General features: G+C 43.3%; 1 protein-coding gene across 2 annotated transcripts in view; it reads right to left on the bottom strand.

The window, feature by feature from the left end:
- Positions 1-10,078: 10,078 nt before the first annotated feature.
- LOC146799968 (uncharacterized) overlaps positions 10,079-18,851 on the bottom strand; it is a 36,978-nt gene continuing 28,205 nt past the window's right edge. Inside the window, exons 1-2 of one of the 2 annotated variants that reach the window (XM_085620904.1) lie at positions 15,050-16,385; positions 10,079-14,980 (exon numbers count right to left, since the gene is read on the bottom strand). In XM_085620904.1, coding sequence (XP_085477030.1) covers positions 14,793-14,980; positions 15,050-16,247 — 1,386 coding nt within the window. In that variant the 5' untranslated portion in view covers positions 16,248-16,385 and the 3' untranslated portion in view covers positions 10,079-14,792. Of the gene's footprint in view, positions 17,388-18,851 lie in introns of those variants that run through there. The other variant, XM_085620903.1, reaches the window with a different exon arrangement.

The raw sequence follows: 18,851 nt of genomic DNA, 5'->3' as shown, positions 1-18,851 counted from the left end.
CCACATCCGCCACCACGTCCACCACCCCCACCATGTCCACCACCACCACCACATTCTCCACCACTTCTACCACCATCACCACGTCCACCACCATGTCCACCACCACCATGTCCACCACCATGTCCACCACCACCATGACCACCACCACCATGTCCACCACCACGTCCACCACCATCATGTTCACCACCACCACCACATCCACCACCACCACATCCACCACCACCTCCACCACCACATCCACCACCACATCCACCACCACCACCATGTCCACCACCACCACCATGTCCACCACCACATCCACCACCACGTCCACCACCACCACCACGTCCATCACCACCAGATCCACCCCCACCACTACATCCACCACATCCACCACCACATCCACCACCACCACATTGAGCACCACATCCACCACCACCATGTCCACCACCACGTCCACCAGCACCACGTCCACCACCACCACATCCACCACCACCACCACCACATCCACCACCACCACCACCATGTCCACCACCACCACATCCACCACCACGTCCACTACCAACAACATGTCCACTACCACATCCACCACCAAATCCACCACCACAACCTCCACCCCCACCTCCACCATGTCCACCACCACAACCACATCTGCCACCACTACCACATCCACCACCCCCACCATGTCCACCTCCACCTCCACCACCACATTCTCCACCACTTCTACCACCACCACCACGTCCACCACCATGTCCACCACCACCATGTCCACCACCATGTCCACCACCACCATGACCACCACCACCATGTCCACTACCACGTCCACCACCATCATGTTCACCACCACCACCACATCCACCACCACCACCACATCCACCACCACCACCTCCACCACCACATCCACCACCACCATGTCCACCACCACATCCACCACCACGTCCACCACCACCACCACCTCCATCACCACCAGATCCACCCCCACCACTACATCCATCACCACCACCATCTCCACCACCACATCCACCACCACCACGTCCACTGTCACCACCACCACATCCACCACCACCACCACGTCCACCATCATGTCCACCACCACCACGTCCACCACCACCTCCACCACCTCCATCACCATGTCCACCAACACCACCTCCACCACCGCGTCCACCACCGCATCCACCACCATCATGTTCACCACCACATCCACCACATCCACCACCACCTCCACCTCCACCACCACATCCACCACCACCATGTCCACCACCACCACCATGTCCACCACCGCCACCACATCCACCACCACGTCCACCACCACTATCACATCCATCACCACCACATCCACCCCCACCACTACATCCACCACCACCACCATCTCCACCACCACCACTACATCCACCACCACCACGTCCACTGTCACCACCACATCCACCACCACCACATCCACCACCACCACATCCACCACCACCACATCCACCACCACCACGTCCACCACCACCTCCACCACCACGTCCACCAACACCACTCCCACCACCACCATGTCCACCACAACATCCACCACATCTACCATGTCCACCACCACCCTCTCACCACCACCACATCCACCACCACCACCTCACTACCACCACCACCACATCCACCACCACTTCCACCATGTCCACCACGTCCACCACCACCACCCGTGTTGGGTAAAGTGTCACTGGAGGGCAGGGGTAATAGGAGTGTCAACCCCGGCTGTACATGGGACATTTAAGTATGCATTGGGTGCCAGAAAACGGGAATAGGGGCTAGAAGTATTACACCAGATACATTTTGAAGAGGCGCAATGTCACAGGAGCTCCTGTAAAAGCACTCGCAGCATCTCTACCTCACAGTGGCATACCTGCACAAGCCACTCACACAAAACAAGCATTGGCATAGCCAATAGGTCTTGCCTTTGGGACCTTATAAGTGTTTAGCCATGCAACACTTGATGTTGTTGCACCAAGGATATTGTGCTGGATAACTAAACACTTATAAGGTCCCAAAGGCGAGACCTATTGGCTATGCCAATGCTTGTTTACTTTACTTGACAACTTATAAACCCAACTATCGAATTACGTGATTTATTTTCCTACTTCTGAAATTATTTTTGGTCAGAATGTCTTCTCTATTTGAGAAGTGCCACTCCTGCGGATAAAAAAAAAGCAGTCTCGGATCCACACAAGGTGTGTATGGTATGCCTCCTGGCTTCACATTCTGTGAAAAATTGTGATATTTGCCAAACAATGTCTGAGAAGGTATTAGGGAACTGGGTGGGTAAAAGGCTGAGGAGAGCGGAGGAAAAGAGACAAAATGAGAAAAGGATTGAAGAAGCCTCCTAACCTGTAACTTCTGGAAGTAAGCTGGCTACTGAAAAGGACTCCCAAACGAGAAAATCTAAGGACAGATGACAAAGCTGTAAGTTTCATTGGTCACCACTCTCAACGCCACTCAATGTCGGTATCAAAGCTCACAATGCCGAGCGCATTGACACCAACCTGCTCGCCAACTATGATGTGTTACACTCCTTCAACACACTGTTGCCGCAAAGACCAAAGACATCAATCACCCAAAAATGGACCTTCATCAACGCCAAAAGCATAACAATCAACTTCGCCAAAATTGCCATCACAGTTGATGAAGACTCAACAGTCAATGACAAGAACGCCAAAGTCCCCAGTGAAAATAAAGCACTGCTTGACATCCAGGAAGTAAGCATGGCCTTCGACTTCAAAGAGATGATGACGTACAAATTCACCTCACTCACCTGCTCGATTGATGGCAAGAAGAAGACCCCAGATAGAGATATCTCCTTCTCCATCGCTATCCATGGAGATGTCACGACTTTACCTCTAGCAAGTTCAATAGCCTCCTTGAGAATTCTTCATTCTCTAGGGCTCACATCACCTCATCAGATACTGACTCCAAGGTTTTCAATATCTTTTATCTCTCTCCCACACCACAGAAAAGGAAAACAACAGATAGTATTTCAAAACCCATTTGGGCTTTACCAACACCCTTCACTCCAGATCCTCATCCTCTGCCATTAAGATAGTGATCTTCTAGTACCCCATTTGAGGATCCTCTACAAGACCCTCTGCAGCATTTGCAGGTTTGTCCACCAAGAGTGGTGTCCAGGACCACATCAACATCTCAGGCGGGAAGAGCTAAGAGAGACCTATTGCATCCTTCTCAATCTATGTTTTCATGAACGGATACAGCTCAGACTCCAGTAAGAGAAGAAGGTAGAGATATACATCCCCTTACCCTAGCACAGAGGATTCCCATTCCTCATATCTGCGTTCATCACCAATGACCTTTTCATCTCATGACTCGCCCATAAGGCGGTATTACTACCTTTCCTGCGGTATTAGCCAGAAGATCTTTGAAGCTCAGTGTTTCTCTAGAGAGTCCTCATCCTCAGATGAAAAAAAGAAGCTGAAACTCTCAAGGCAACAGTAGAAGATATTCTTTGGACAGCATCACAAACCTAAGTACCACAGATACCACCAAAGGAGTCCAATCCCCTCCCTTGGTCTGCCACCTACAGCAAGTGTCCTCAGAGCCAGAGATTCCCATACTATAGAAAACCATCAAAACCCAATGAAATGTCAAAACCAACAACCCAATAGAAGATGGTATTCTTGGGGGCGCAAACAATAGCAGCCTTTTAAACCCCCAACCCTCTTTCCCAAATCAGTGTGGAAAGCTGATTCTTTGCGTCTAGAAGAGTGGACTGCAATATTTAGCACAAACAGCAGGGAGAAGATCGGGGAAAGGGGGCAACCTTGCCTAGTACCTCTGCAGATTTCAATAGGCTCCAACATAGCCTGATTAATTCTGATCCTTGCTACTGGCGCTGTGTACAACAGGCGCATCCACCTAAGAAACGCCTGTGGCATTCCCATCCACTGTAAAATCGCAAACATATATCTCAATTGTATGGAGACAAAAGCCTTGTCGAGCAACACTACCGCAGCCTTCATCTCTGGATCTAGTTGATGGAGCACCGCAAATAACGTTTGCAAATTATGCAATGTGGATCTCTCGGCAACGAAGCCAGGCAGAACCAGGTTTGGCACCAGGGGTTGGAGTGTGGTGGCGGTCATCTTTCCAGAATCATAGTGTCAATGTTAATAAGTGAGAGAGGCCTATAGGACTCGCATCTACATAGGTGCCTATCCGGTTTCAATAACAATAACATGACCAGCATAGCTTCCCTAAGAATGGGGGGCAGCACTCCCTTCCAGTATGCTTCCTCAAACACCTTTAACAGGTGCGGGCCAAGCAATCCAAATACATTTTAGAATATTTGCCCGGCAGTCCATCCGTACCGGCTGCCTTCCCACATGGTAGTGCCATGATGGCCTCCCTCACATCCTCCACCGTCACTTCCTGTGTTAAGATACTTCACCGGCCAAGTGAAAGCCAGCCCAGAGCCACATCATCTAGATAGCCAGCAATCTCAGTCTCAGAGGCTGACTCTCGTGCCCCATATAGCTGGGCATAGAAGCGCTCAAAAACCTTAAGGCTTTCCGGTGTTGTGTGATGTTCTACTGAAAGCTCATCCAGGATCTCCACTGTATGTGCCTGTGATTTTGGTTCCACTAATTTAGAGGCCAATGTGCGCCCCGGTCTACCCTCCTTCCCTTATACTCTCACCTTCCACCTCCTGGATTTATGTTTCGCCTCCTGTTCAGCTGTTTCCTCGTGTTCTATGATTAGTGCCTGTATCTGAGATAATGTGTCCTGGCTAGGTCGCCTTTCATAGCTACGTTCAAGGACCTGGAGCTTAATTTCTATGTTCTACAGCGTGTTTTGTAGCACTTTCAGCACTCCTGCCTGTACCACCATACACTTCCCCCTGATATTGACTTTGAACTCTTCCCACACTATCTATGGACTCTTTGTTTTTCAGAAAGAAGTGAGTAATGGTGGTACTTATACTACTCTTGAATATAGGATCTAATAGCGACGAGGGCTGCAACGTCCATTGAAATGGGGGTCTAGTATATATATATATATTTTTTAATAGTTTTATATAGTGCAAACTAGACCCTAGACATTGGGTATCAGAGAGCTTTACATGAGCACCAGTTTCATTACACAAGGACACATTCATTTTTGTTAGGCACGGGGAGATTAAGTGATTTGCCCAGAATCACAGGATGTTGAGCGTCGTTGCCGAGACTCGAACCCGTTCCCTAGCTATGAGATCGACCGCTCTTGCCGTAAGGCTACATCCTCTCCCCAGTATGTTTAGCTATAGCAGGGCAGGTGCATGATCAGATAGCATCCTGGCTGTGTGTTACCCCAACTACCCAATTACAGACATCTTTTGATACAAGACAGTAATCTATGTGAGACCAGGTGCCATGTACAGCAGAGCCATACGGCCCTTCTTTAGGACTAGGGTTCCTGGCTCTCTAAATATCCACCAGCCCCTCCGCATATATGAGTGCATGCACAGTTTTTGCTGCTTGCTTCCCATGCCAATCTGTACTGGCCGATCTATCACATTGTAGATCCAGGTAAATATTTAATCCCCACCCCAGATTACCGCTGTGGGAGCAAATGTCTCCATATCATACTATAAAATTCGGAGGGTCGTCAGTATTTGAACCATATGTGTTAATCAGTGCCACCTATGTACCCTCCCCAGGCAACCCGGAACCAACAGGAATCTGCCCTTGTGCGTCTCCATATGAAGTAGTGTGAATGGTGTCTCTTTTTTTACCAGCAGCAACACACCCCTGGCATATGAAGAGTATGTCGAAGCCACCCTCACTGCAGCCCATCTGTGTCCGATATTATCACCCGTTACCTTTGTGTCGTGCATCTCTTGTATCAGTGCAACATGCACCCCTTGTCTATCGAGATATGCTAATACCCGTTTTATGTTTTGTGGGGTATTCAGACCTCTAACATTCAATGTTAGAAATTTAGTCGAGTACCTATGTTCCATCTTTCCCTTTGTATGCTCTGTGCTTCCAGCGGGGTATGACCTTCCTCCTATTGGGCACCCAAAACCATTGAGTTGTGCATAGCATGCAATGTCTGTGCCTCCCAACACAAACTGTGAACCCTCCCTCCCACTTCGGCAACCCCAATCTGCTGAAGCCATCCCTATACAACAAAAACATATACAAGAAATGAACAGATACAATCATCCTTCACTGGGGTTTACTCTTCGGGGGACACTAGAGCCCCTAATCCCACCCGGTGGATGGGTGTAACCAAGTAACATGTCAAAAAGGAGGTATTCCAAATCTGTTCATATGTGGTCCCATTACCACCACAAGCAGTCTATGTAGTCAGAAATACGATTCTATACCTTGGGATACCCTTCGTAATTTTGCAGGCCGTGCGGCTACCTGCAATTCAGGCCCACATACCAATCATAATGCTGTCAGGCCTCCTTTTACCTACACTGTTATACACCTTCCCGGTCTTACCATATAACGAGGGCAATCCGAATTTTGGGCGACCCACACTCATGTTTCATCCTCATCATATGAGCTGGTCTAGTCACCAGCAGATACACTGTTCTCTGATTGTCCAATTCTCTCTTTCCGTGGTTTCAGGATAGTTTTGACGAATACCGTTCTGGCTTTAGGAGTGCTGATGATCTTAGACTTCCCTTCTACTTCTATACGCAGCCTGGCTGGGTACAGCATGGCGTAATTTATCTGTGCGGCCTGGAGCTTCCTCTTGACTGGTAAGAATTCTTTTTGAGCTGCTTGGACGGTCGCTGTAAAGTCCGGATAGAATGCGATGTCGTTGCCTTGATAACCGATGAACCCTTTCTACCGTGCAAGGCCCAGCACCACATCCCGGTCCCCGTAGTTAAGAAGCCTGGCTATGATTGGCCTCTGCGGAGAACGTGGGACCGGCCTGGCAGCCAGCGACCTATGCGCCCTCTCCACTATTAGGACGCTGGATAGATTATCAGGCCCAAAGATCTCTTTCTGCTTTGCTGATTTTTTATTGCAAGGAATTTGAAAATGTACATGACAAAGTAATACAAACAAAATGTATTGGTCTGTGCGTTGCAGTGTCTTTGCATTGTTTAGGCTGGCGTATAAGTAACATTCAATTGTCAAATGTGTGACCTTTGAGTAACACTTTCTGGGAAGCAAATCAAAGCAAGAGCCAGTATTTGAGTGTCTCTCTGTGAACTTTCTGTTCCTGCACCCAGACGCTTAACACAACAATGACCATATGCCTAAAACAAGCCGGAACTATTGGTGCAGCTAACGCATGCTGGCAGGACCAGATCCGTGAGTAATAATATTTAATTTTCCTAAAACTAAGTTTGAGGAAAAGGGTAAGTGGCCTTCGTAGTGCATCTATCACTCATGTTCTCTCCTTTCATCTGCAGCCTCACGCCTATTCCTGGGTTTTCTATATATGGATCGACTACCCACAATTCCTCCTGATCCTATCAAGCCAAAAGAGGCCAGCCGTCCAGGGAGGGTAAGTGGGTCATAATGACTGTGAAGAAGACATTAGGAACTAAGGATAATGAAGATTACTGATAAGCAATTAGAGCATTTTACCAAGTCCTTGTCCCAGTCATTTCCATCGGGGTGTAGCAAAGCTTCTGCTGGAGCACAGTACAACAATTCATCAGTCCTCACCATGAACTACAAACAAACTTTAATAGCGAACAAAGATGCCATTATGTAGAAAATAAATTATAACATCATTTAGTTCCCATAATTTACTGTCTTCAGAGTATTTTTCCCAAACTTTCCATCATCTAACCCCGACCCTTGCATTTCATGATTCAGAAAAGTGTGAGATGTCCATGTTCTTGCCTTGCAAATATCTATCCAAGATACACCCAAGAGGCTGCAACACCTCTGGTAACCTTTTCTAGGAAGCTATTTTAGTTGTAACATAAGCAGAGAAAATAGCTTCCCTAATCCATCTACTGATAGAGATGTTAGAGGGTTTATGTCCTTAGTTTGAATTCCCAAATGTAACAAATAAGTGATCAGATTTTCAAAAGATCATTTTGCTACAATTAAATAAAAAATAGAGAAGCAGCCTTTGGAAGGAATTTAGGAGTAGGTCTAAGAACAATTCCATCTTTGAAGACTGAGAAAAGGAAGTTTGAACAAAAGAGCTCCAAGTTCCCCAATCCTCCTTGCTGATGTAATGGCAACTAAGAACAGCACCTTTGAAGTAAAGACCTTCACCGCAATAGATTTCAAAGACTCGAAGAGAAGTTTCTGAAGAGCTTGAGGACAGAACGTAAATTCCAAGGAGGGAAAAAAATGATGAATCAAAGGCCCAGACAGTGAAAAATCACATAAGCCATCAGAACCCTTGGACCTCATTCTACAAGGTTCTCTAAAATCAGCTCTAATAGCTGCCCACTGAGCTCTTAAAGTAGCTACAGATAATCCTTACCGAAAGCCTTCAAACAACAAGCATTGGCATAGCCAATAGGTCTCGCCTTTGGGACCTTATAAGTGTTTAGCCATGCAACAGTTGCATAACTAAATACTTATAAGGTCCCAAAAGCGAGACCTATTGGCTATGCAAAGCGGCCGTGCGGCCGCGAAAGTAAAAGTGATCGCGATCACGATCAAACATCAAAGCGGCTGTGCGGCAGCTAAAGTGAAAGTAATCGCGGTAAAGCGTAGCGCACGCGCCCACGCACATGCACTGTAGCTCCAGGCTGGCCAGGTAGCACTTTTTGGAGCCCTCTCAATAAGCCTCGCCAGACCAGCACATGCGCTAGGTCAGGCGAGACCTAAGAACTGTAGAACCCTGTTGATGTTACATGTTACTGATAAGACGGATTTCCCTGAACACAGGTCTTGAAATTTCATTCAGCGTTTGGAATAGACCTTAAGAGTGAAATGTTGTCTGGATTGCTGAATCGAAACTGCTAAATGATCTGAAATACCCTTGTTTAACAGACCACACCTTTCAATCTCCATGCCGATGGAAGCACATTTTGAAGAAGAAAAGACCCCAGGGATAGAACAGGAGAAGCAACAAGAGGAAACCTTCAGGGGGTGTGAGTGCCATGGACAGAGCAAAAGAGAACCAAGATCTCTTGGGCCTGCATGGAACCACCAGAATCACTTTTGCTGCACCCCTCTGAAATGTAGAGAAGCAGGCGAGTAATTAAATAAAAAGGAGGGAAGGCATAAAGAAGAAGAGGCCAAAGAACAGATATGGCGCTCACACCCCATGTACCCTTTGTAGGAAGCAGAGAGCAACATTTATCGAGATGTGAATTGTGAGAAGAGGCAAAGAGATCTATTTGAGAATTCCTGAATCTGTGGCATATGTCCTGAAATACAACTCCGGTAATACATAGATCCTGGGATGTAGAGAATTTACAGCTCAGAGTCTGCCACCTAATTCTCCTTCCCTCTGAGGTACTTGGCAGTTAGAATTAGCAGATTCTGTTGTAACAAACTTGTTATCCTGTGTGCTACTATTCAAGGTTGCAGATCTCAAGCTCCTTTTTTGGCGACATATGGCAGCGCAATCTGATTTTCTGTCTTGATTAGAGGTGGGCAAACCACTGAAAGCTCGAGCCAGCTGCCTGCACAGCTCAAGATCTGCTTGGACCCACGAGCCCAAAACAAGTTGAGCTTTTAAGTGGCTTCTGCCTGCCACCCATGCTCTAACCTCAAGAGCCAAGAATGAAAGACAAAGCAATAATCTTTTGATGTAAAGCAGAACTATTTAGCCATTTATTGGCTGAAGTGTGCAATGCCAAACTATAAAACCTGGGATGAATGGCAACGTTCTTGCTTGATTGGGTGATCCTAGATGAACATTTCATTTCGCCAAGCCTCTCTTTTTCTTTAGAACATAAGAGAGCACTTTCAAAACATGATTTCAGCGAGCACTCTGTATATAAGCCTCTCTTGTGGCTGATTTAATTCACTACAATGTTGTACAATCTATATAAAGATTCTAGGCCACACATAGGGAACACGTGACAATGGGCTTGCCTTTTATTTCAATAATTTACTTGTCATCAAGGCAGAGACGGGGCGTGATTGTATTTCAGTTCATGTGTTTAAACTATCAGTACCTCTTAATGCAGTGATATAATCTAATAGTCTAAGTTAAAAAAATATAGAATTTTCAAAAGCTGTTGCAATTGTTTAAATAAATGTTTGTTGCACAATTTACGTAGCAAAAAGTTACATCTGATCGTGATATCATTATAAACATCCTCCTACCCAGTAAATAACCTGCAACAATTCTATAGATTTCAGTATCTCTTTAGACCCTTCTCTGTAAACTAGGACCTACACTCCGCTTCCAAGGTGGAGGCATGTACAAAGTACAAAATATATTGGGACAAGGATCTTGTTATGCATCTGAGGGTGCTTTAAGTATTACTGCCACCTCCCCACTCTTGAGATGGGCTATTCAATTTTATTACACTAACTACTTCTAATGGCAACGACACACAAATATTCAGAAGAGAGCTGGTCTTTTTGCAATTGTGTAAATGGCAGCTCTTGAAAGAAACAACTGTCAAAATGCAGTGATTCAAAAAAAATAACAAGCACGCACAGGAAGAATGAATAGAGGGAATGATTCATTTTATAAACATTTCCACAAACAGATCTGTCCCTTTGTTTAAGATTTCTTTGTCCCAGATATCTTTCCCCGCTGTGTGCCTCAGACCCTGAAGTGGCCATTCAAACGAAGGACTGAAAAGAAAAGTCACTTTTTTTCCGGCTCGTCCACCTATATTTATTTATGGTTCTATTTGTATGTTTTTAGACAATACAAGCCAATCTCTTTGAAGTGAATGATACATTTTTGTTCAACAACTTAAGAGTGGAAGACTATAAATTCAGAAGTGGGGCTGTAGTACGTTGAGATCTAAGACAGGTGCACCGTTATGGAACAACACGGTATGGTTTTAAGACGCAGGCAGAAATGGGAGGTGCTCCACTTGTATAATTAATTTGGCTAGCACTTTCCAGGCCTAAACACTTCCCATTGCATGGCACTATTATTTGAGCATGTGTACGGTATGATTAGAAGCACCCTTAAGTTATCCTGTACCACACAGTTCCATGGTATGGCACTAGTCAGTCAGGCCTCAATAATGTGAGAACAGGGGGCAACGTTAAATATAAGAATGAAAAGAGGTTTTCCCGTAATTTGATCTATGATCCTTTTTTAGTTTCAGATGAAACTGTTGGCTCCATGCCCCCAGCTTTTGATGATTAGACCAACCTTTGAGCTTGGTCTTTTTTTTTAAATAACTTTATTTATACTTAAATGTCCATGGTGTCAAACATACAGAGCAATTCATGGTACAGTAATAGAATGCCCAAGATTCCCAAAAAGAGCATCACATCTTTCATTTATATTCTGCAGTGTGCCCTGACTGGGTCCATGTAACACAATGCGGGTGGAGGGGGGGTTATGTGTTAGTGCAATATCAGAATGTTTCTGTGTGACTTGTGCTGTGTAGTTTCTGCTTCCTGTAGTGTATCTAACCCTGTTAATTGAGGTGTTGGTGGTGTGTTTGAGTGTCGGGTGTCGGCTCTTGCTTCCAGTTTCCTTAAGTAGTCCTGCAAGGGCTGCCAAATATCTTTTGTCTGGATGTAAGGGGTTGTTGATTCAGTGACTAGTTCACTATTTGTGTCACAGTAAATTAAACTTTTGATCCAGTTTTCCAGTGTAGGACTTTGTTTACTACCCCAGCGCAAGGCTATTGCTCTTATTGCTAGTAGTAGCTCTATCACCACAAATCTTTAGGACGTTTTAGGTATATCTGCAACATGTCCCAGTAGTGACACCAATGGGGAAGGTGTTATGTAAAAATGTGCAATTTGTGCAAGTTCTGCAAAGATGCTATTCCAGTATGGAGTCATTTTACCACAGGCCCAAGACAAATGTGCAAAGACATTTGGGGCATTTCGAGAAATGGGTATTCCCTGTGTGAACCATCAATGCTGGGATGGTTTATGCCCTCCGATGGAAATTTAGGTCTTATGTCTGAGGTTGCAGGACACTAATTTGGTTTGCGTGCAGCATTCTAGTCAGACCTTGTCCGCAAGTGGGTTTCCCAAGTCTCTTTCCCATGCTGCCCTCACTCTGCTGTCATAAGTGCCAGGCATACACTATATAGTCTGGATATGAGGTGGTTTACCGCTGTGTCAGTGATGAGTAGTGTAAGTGGTGTGAAGCTGTCCGGTTCAAGCGGATATGTTGATATCTTGTCCCTAAGTACTGCTTGAAGCTTAGTCAGGGCAAACTGAACCATGTAAGTTGCATTTGGAAACCGTGGGTCTTCTGTTAGGGAGAATGCATGGCCCTCGGGGAAGAGGATTTCAAATGTGCACAATGGGTACCGGTGGAGGGTACGTTGAATCAGGAGTTCCATAGTGATAGGCACCCCAAAATTTGCCATCAACGCAATTGCTGACAAATAAATTGTCATGCCACCTGACTTCCTTAGAAGTCTCTTCCATGCCCAGCATGTAGTGGAAACGGTCTGTGTGTCATTCCGGTCTTGCGGCCGCCCAATCAGAAGTAGGGCTGCCATCAGTGTGGGGGCTACTAAGTCCCTCTCCGGTTTTGCGTAAGGTATGCAGGCATCTGAATGATACCAGTGTTGTGAATAGCTACACTGCGCCACTAGATAGTAAAGTTGCATATCTGGAACCCCGAATACCCGCGTTCATGTGGAAGTATGAATGTGTTCCAACCAATGCAGGCCTGTTTGCCCCCCCCGGTGAGGCATGTCAATATTGTGCATATTTTGGAAAAAAACGTATTTGTTAATGGAATGGGAAGCTTATTGAATAAGTAGAGAAACTGAGGCAGGACTACCATTTTAATAATGGCTATGCGCCCCGCTACAGAGAGCGGGAGGCAGATCCACTTCTCCACCTTAGCACTTAGCTGGTCTATCGCTGGGCCATAGTTAAGTCGCACTATCTGGTTGCTGTCCCTGTGCAAAAGAAAAGAGTCACTTCATCAATGGCTTGATTGTTTTTCAGATCCAATTAAAGGTTTCTGTTGATCCAATAATGCCTCCCAAATTGATTCATGTTCACAAATATATATGTAGAACCTTGAAGTGAGAAGCTCAGTTTCAAGCATTTCTAAGGGACAGAGATGCATTTTATGTGATATATTTCACATCGCTCAAATGTCGAATGTGGTGGTGAAACAGCAGTTTAGAAATAACTGTAATTGCATGATTTTCTCTAGCTCGTGGTCCCAGTGTTTCTGCCATACTGTAATCTAGTATAGGTGACGAAACTGGAATCTGGTAAAGTGCCCACCATCTGCTGTATCTTTCCTGTATTGCAGATTATATATTTTTCTAATTTTTCAGTTTTTCTCTACACCTTTGGTAAATCACCTAGTAGGAAGTCTACTAACCTGGTATATTACCAGTCATCTATCATTTCTGGGTTTTATTTTGTCTTTTCATAACCACATTTAACTGTTTATGCCTCGGTTTTAATCAGTATGATGTTTCTGTAGTACCTTGTACTTTTCATTATAAGTTAAGTTCTACCCACTTGTCTTGTTTCCTTTTGCTTGCTCTGTTGCTTAAATGGTTATTCAGATATTCTGCATGTATTCCTGGGTGTCTTCTATAATAGTTTTAAAATGTAAATTGGCTGTCCACATGTAATGATGAAGTCAGCACTTTCATCTTACGACGCTGTACAGTAGGTCACTGTTGTTACCAGTAACTCTGTAGACGAAGGATGGTTTCCTGTAGCCATGCAAAGTTCCTTAATACCCAAGCCTCTATCTGCTCTGTATCAGGTATAATTTCTCAATGGAATTCTTGTTAAAATGCAAAATATTTAAAGGGTTTCCCTGTTGTAGACTTTCTGAGCCATGAGAGAGGACCCTTTCACATGACGGTCTTGCCACACTTAGAACATGCATACGGTTTCATACTAGTGTGAGTTCTCTTGTGTATTATTAGTGATATCTCTGTAATGAATATTTTGCTGCATTCAGGATATTTATATTATGTCAGTCTACTGTGACTGCCATACTGCTTGTAATATTAACCCCTGTATATGCATGGGTCAGATTTATGAGTTTGAGGAAATTTAACGCATCCAATACTTATCGGATGCGTTAAATAACTCAACCTTTGTTAAATTTCGGTAGGTCAAACCTGCCAAATTTAACAGGAGAAAGATATGGTATTTAGCGTATCATGAGGATTTGAATGCTTTAAACACCAAAATCCGCATGTTCCCCATAAACTCATAATTGGTGTTATTTATCACACCTGATAAATTACGTACCCTGTGGTATCATTATTTATTAGGGGGGATAACGATTTGTAATCAGGCCTTAGTATAGTAATATGATTTATTTCCTTTATCTCATCTCAGATGGAGTGATAGATGATCCTTCTCCTTGAAAGCGTTTCACATTTAGTAAATGTACATGGTTTCTCTGTTGTAAATTGTCTCATTTGTCACTGGATCTACACATGTAGTAAAGGAGTGTGGCTTATAAGATGTGACAGGCTACCTTCTTGCTTGAAATCTTTCGAACACTATGAACATTTTTAAAGTTTCTCACCACTGTGAATCCTATGATGTATCATCAGCGTTCTCTTGCTAATGAAAGCCTTGTGACATTCAGAACATATGGTTTCTCCCTGTGGGGATTTTCTGATGAATTGAAAAATTACTCTTTTTCTTGTAAGCCTTGCCACCTTCAGTACAATTATGAGGTGTCTCCCTGTGTGGATTATCTGATGGGCGTACACATTATCATTTTGCCTGAGTCTCATCACATTCAGATCATTTATAAGGTTTCTCTCCATTGTGAGTTCCCTGATGTATTGTCAGCCTTTTCTTTGGAATGTATGACTTGTCACATTCAGAACATTTGTAGGGGTTCTCTCCAGTGTGATATCTCTGATGTACTAATAGTCCAGCCTTCAGAATGAAAATCTTGTCACATTCAGAGCATTTATATTGTTTCTCTGGTGTAATAACCGCCCATATTTTTCTGTGAAAGCCTAGTAACAATCAGTACACTTATTCTGTTTTTCTTTCAGTGTGATCATTCTGATGTCGCATTAGATGAAGTTTGTTTTTGAAACCCTTGTCGCACGCATAACATTTGTAAGGAGTTTCACCGCTGTGAGACATGTGATGTCTCCTTAACTGTTTTTTGGAACTGAAAGCCTTCTCACATTCAGAACATTTATATGGTTTCTCACCGGTGTGAGTTCTCTGGTGTATGGATAGTTCATCTAGTCTGTTAAAAGCTTTTTGGCATTCAGAACATTTATGGGGTTTCTCACCGGTGTGTGTTCTCTGGTGACTGGTTAGTTCACCTCTTCCCTTAAAAGCTTTTTGACATTCCAAACATTTATATGGTTTCTCGCCGGTGTGATTTCTTTGATGTATTATTAGCTGGCTCTTTGAGATGAAACACTTGTCACACTCAGAACATTTATATGGTTTCTCGCCAGTGTGTGTTCTCTGATGTCTAATCAGATTACATATTTGACGGAAAGATTTATTACATTCAGAACATCTATATGGTTTTTCCCCAGTATGAATTCTCTGATGTAATGATAAATCACCCTTTTGTTTGAAAGTCTTGTCACATTCAGAACATTTATATGGTTTCTCACCGGTGTGGGTTCTCTGGTGTATGGATAGGTCACTTATTCCGTTAAAAGCTTTTTGGCATTCAGAACATTCATATGGTTTCTCACCGGTGTGATTTCTTTGATGTATTATTAACTGGCCCTTTCCAATGAAACACTTGACACACTCAGAACATTTATAAGGTTTCTCGCCAGTGTGTATTCTCTGATGTCTTATCAGATTTGATTTTTGACAGAAAGCCTTATTACATTCAGAACATCTGTATGGTTTTTCCCCAGTGTGAATTCTCTCATGTGATGATAAATTACTCTTTCGCGTGAAAGTCTTGTCACATTCAGAACATTTATATGGTTTCTCTCCACTGTGATTTTTGTGATGTGGTACTACTTCACCCTTCTGATTGAAAGCCTTGTCACATTCAAAACATTCACATGGTTTCGCACCAGTATGAGTTTTATGACCTATCATCAGATGTGCCTTTGTGAGGCACGTCTGCTCACACTCTTTGCATTTATATGGTCCTGGTTCAGTGTAGCCTGACCTTTGCCCAATGAGAGAGTCATTTGCGATAATACCTTTACATTCAAGGCATTGAAATGTTTTTTCTTCAGTATGGCTTTGTTTGCCTGCCATCAAATGTCTTTTTCTAATAAAAGTCTTGGTAAACACTGCAGATTTATTTTGTCTTAATATGCGGAGATCTCCTTGATGTTTTTCCAGGTGGGTATTTAAATAGAAATCTGTCACATTTAGAGCATCTGTGCACCTCCCCCATTAGGCACACATTATGTTTAAATAATTGCATCCTTGTAATAAGATCCTAGAGACATTGATCAAATGCTTGTAGCTTCTCCTGTGTCTGTCCAGGTCAGTACTTTCAAGTTAGCTACATTTGACCTAAACATATAAAAAAATAACCTCTCTACATTTCAAATTCTTAGCATTAATAATAGAACTGCTAGGTTGTGCACTGAAATGAAGTGCACCAGTGTCTTTGCCTTAATAAATTAAGTAAATCCCTTCTACTGATAGTCCCACTGTGTATAGGTGTTCTGCTAAGTAATTAGCGTGGAGGCATAATTTCTTCATTCTAGCTCTCGCTTATTTACTTTCTCGACGGTATAAAGTCAATATTACAGCATTAGTTGGCATTTTTAAAGCAGATTTAGTGCACAGTTGTGATTCTTTCTGTATAGTACATGAGTTGTTAAAAGATAGGCATTTCTCACATTCTGCACTCCTCTCATATTCAATGTTTATTTACATGGCAATGCTCTGTGCTAGCTTCTCATGAAGCGATATTCTGATGTGCTGTTAGAGTTGCCTGTTATGCAGAAGACAGCAATAAGTAGATTCATCCATGGCGGCTGTCCAATATATACATTTTCTGTTGTTATCCTAGTTACTTTAGCTGGCAAAGATTTATTACATTCTATACAGTTGAATGGCCTTTCTCCTTTTTAGGTCATTTGATTGATTAGAGTTCTTTCGAATGTTAATATATAAACATATTCATGAGATACTCCTCACTCCTTTGTTGTGAGGTACCATGTCACATTCAACAGACACATCATTCCATTGGTGTCTGCTACCAATTTTGCATTGATTGCACAAGGAGTGCACATGTGTAACAATTGTAGAGCTTCTTTAGTGGAATAAAGTCTCAAAAAACTGTTTTGTACTTTTCAGGAGGTTAGTGTCTCAAAAGTTGAACTGCAATTTCTGGTGTCCACGATATCCCTTTGACCATTGCTTTAAACCGGATTTCTTTCACTTATGGGACAAAAAAAATATATGCATTAGCTTTTTATGAGCAAAGAAATACAAATATCAGCATTAAAAATATTCAATTTGTTTTCTTAGATGAATAAGAAGTAAAAAGAGGCAGGAATACAATTGTAAGCGATAGTCACAGCGCATTAGCACAGAAATAGTATAAAAATAGTCCAGTGACCACAGAATTTTATTCATATATGAACCAAAACATTTGCAACCTTGTAACGAGATCCAGAGCACATTGTTACTCATTCGCTAACAATGTACACAACACAAATTATATAATGGACACTGATCATTAAACTACAGATCTCTCAGACACACAGCAAGAAACAGAGGAAAAATTGGTAAACATGACTCTGCTGACAACATGGATTAAAACCAAAACCTTGAAGTGTAATCCAATGATTACGGCATGAATTGACACTAACATCAAGACATTATCATTAAATGGTGATATCTACAGCATGTATAGGGATAAATAAGAAAGCTTTTAAGACATTTTATTTATTTATTCCAGTTTTTGCTCTCTAACTGCTATTTGTAGTGCCTTCTTAGCTCTCTTGCAGTCGCCATTAAACCAATTGCAATCCCTTGCACTAACAGGCCTTCCACCAAGGCTATGTTTGGAAAAGACTGATTGTAAGGCTTCAAAAACCTCGGTATGTACCACAGTAACATACAAAATTTTTGGGCAAATCAATGCTTCCCTTATGGCTGCACAGATTGGTTAAGGAGGCCACGAAGAGCTTATATATTCTGTTGTAAAGGTCCTAGTCAGCTAGAACTTTAGGCCATGTAACTCTTCTATGGTTATTAGTTGTACACAGCTCTACTATTTTAGAAGTTTGACATTGAGCATTCCTGTCATGTCCCTTCCCTTCAGTTTTAGTAACAGTGAATTATGATCACTGTCTGCCCTTGGTTCGAAGGTCATGTCTTCCACTAGGGACCATATTCTAACATCAACAAAAATATAATCTATGATGCTTGTGTAAGCACCCCTCTTAAAGGTGGCCTGTCTTCCTAGGTCAGATGGAGTTCTTCCGTTGCAGGCCCTCAGACTCCTTCCTGCAGTTAGGGAGGCACTCTGTAAAGAGACGTTTGAAAAACGTTGGCCATATTTGCCAGCAACCAGATTGGGAATGCCCCATATCTCATCCTCCTCCTCAAGCGAAACGCTTAATAAGGCGGAGGGTTCGAAAGCGGCATTAAAGTCCCCCGCAACTATAATTTAATTTTATATAATATCTAACCGTGAAAGTACCGAAGATTCGCTACTAAAAGGTTCTGACCTGGCATAAACATTAAACAAGGTCAGAGTTAAACCAGACGAGAAAATAAGCTGAATGCCCATGAGGTCAAACAAATGTATTAATAGTTGCTTATACCTACAGGCTAGGGTATTTTTAACTAATATTAGCAGTCCACCACTGGCCCTACCGGTCGTTTTTGGGGTAT

Source organism: Triturus cristatus, chromosome 8 (assembly GCF_964204655.1).
Source record: "Triturus cristatus chromosome 8, aTriCri1.1, whole genome shotgun sequence".
NCBI lineage: Eukaryota > Metazoa > Chordata > Amphibia > Caudata > Salamandridae > Triturus > Triturus cristatus.
This window is presented reverse-complemented; position numbering and strand designations above follow the sequence as displayed.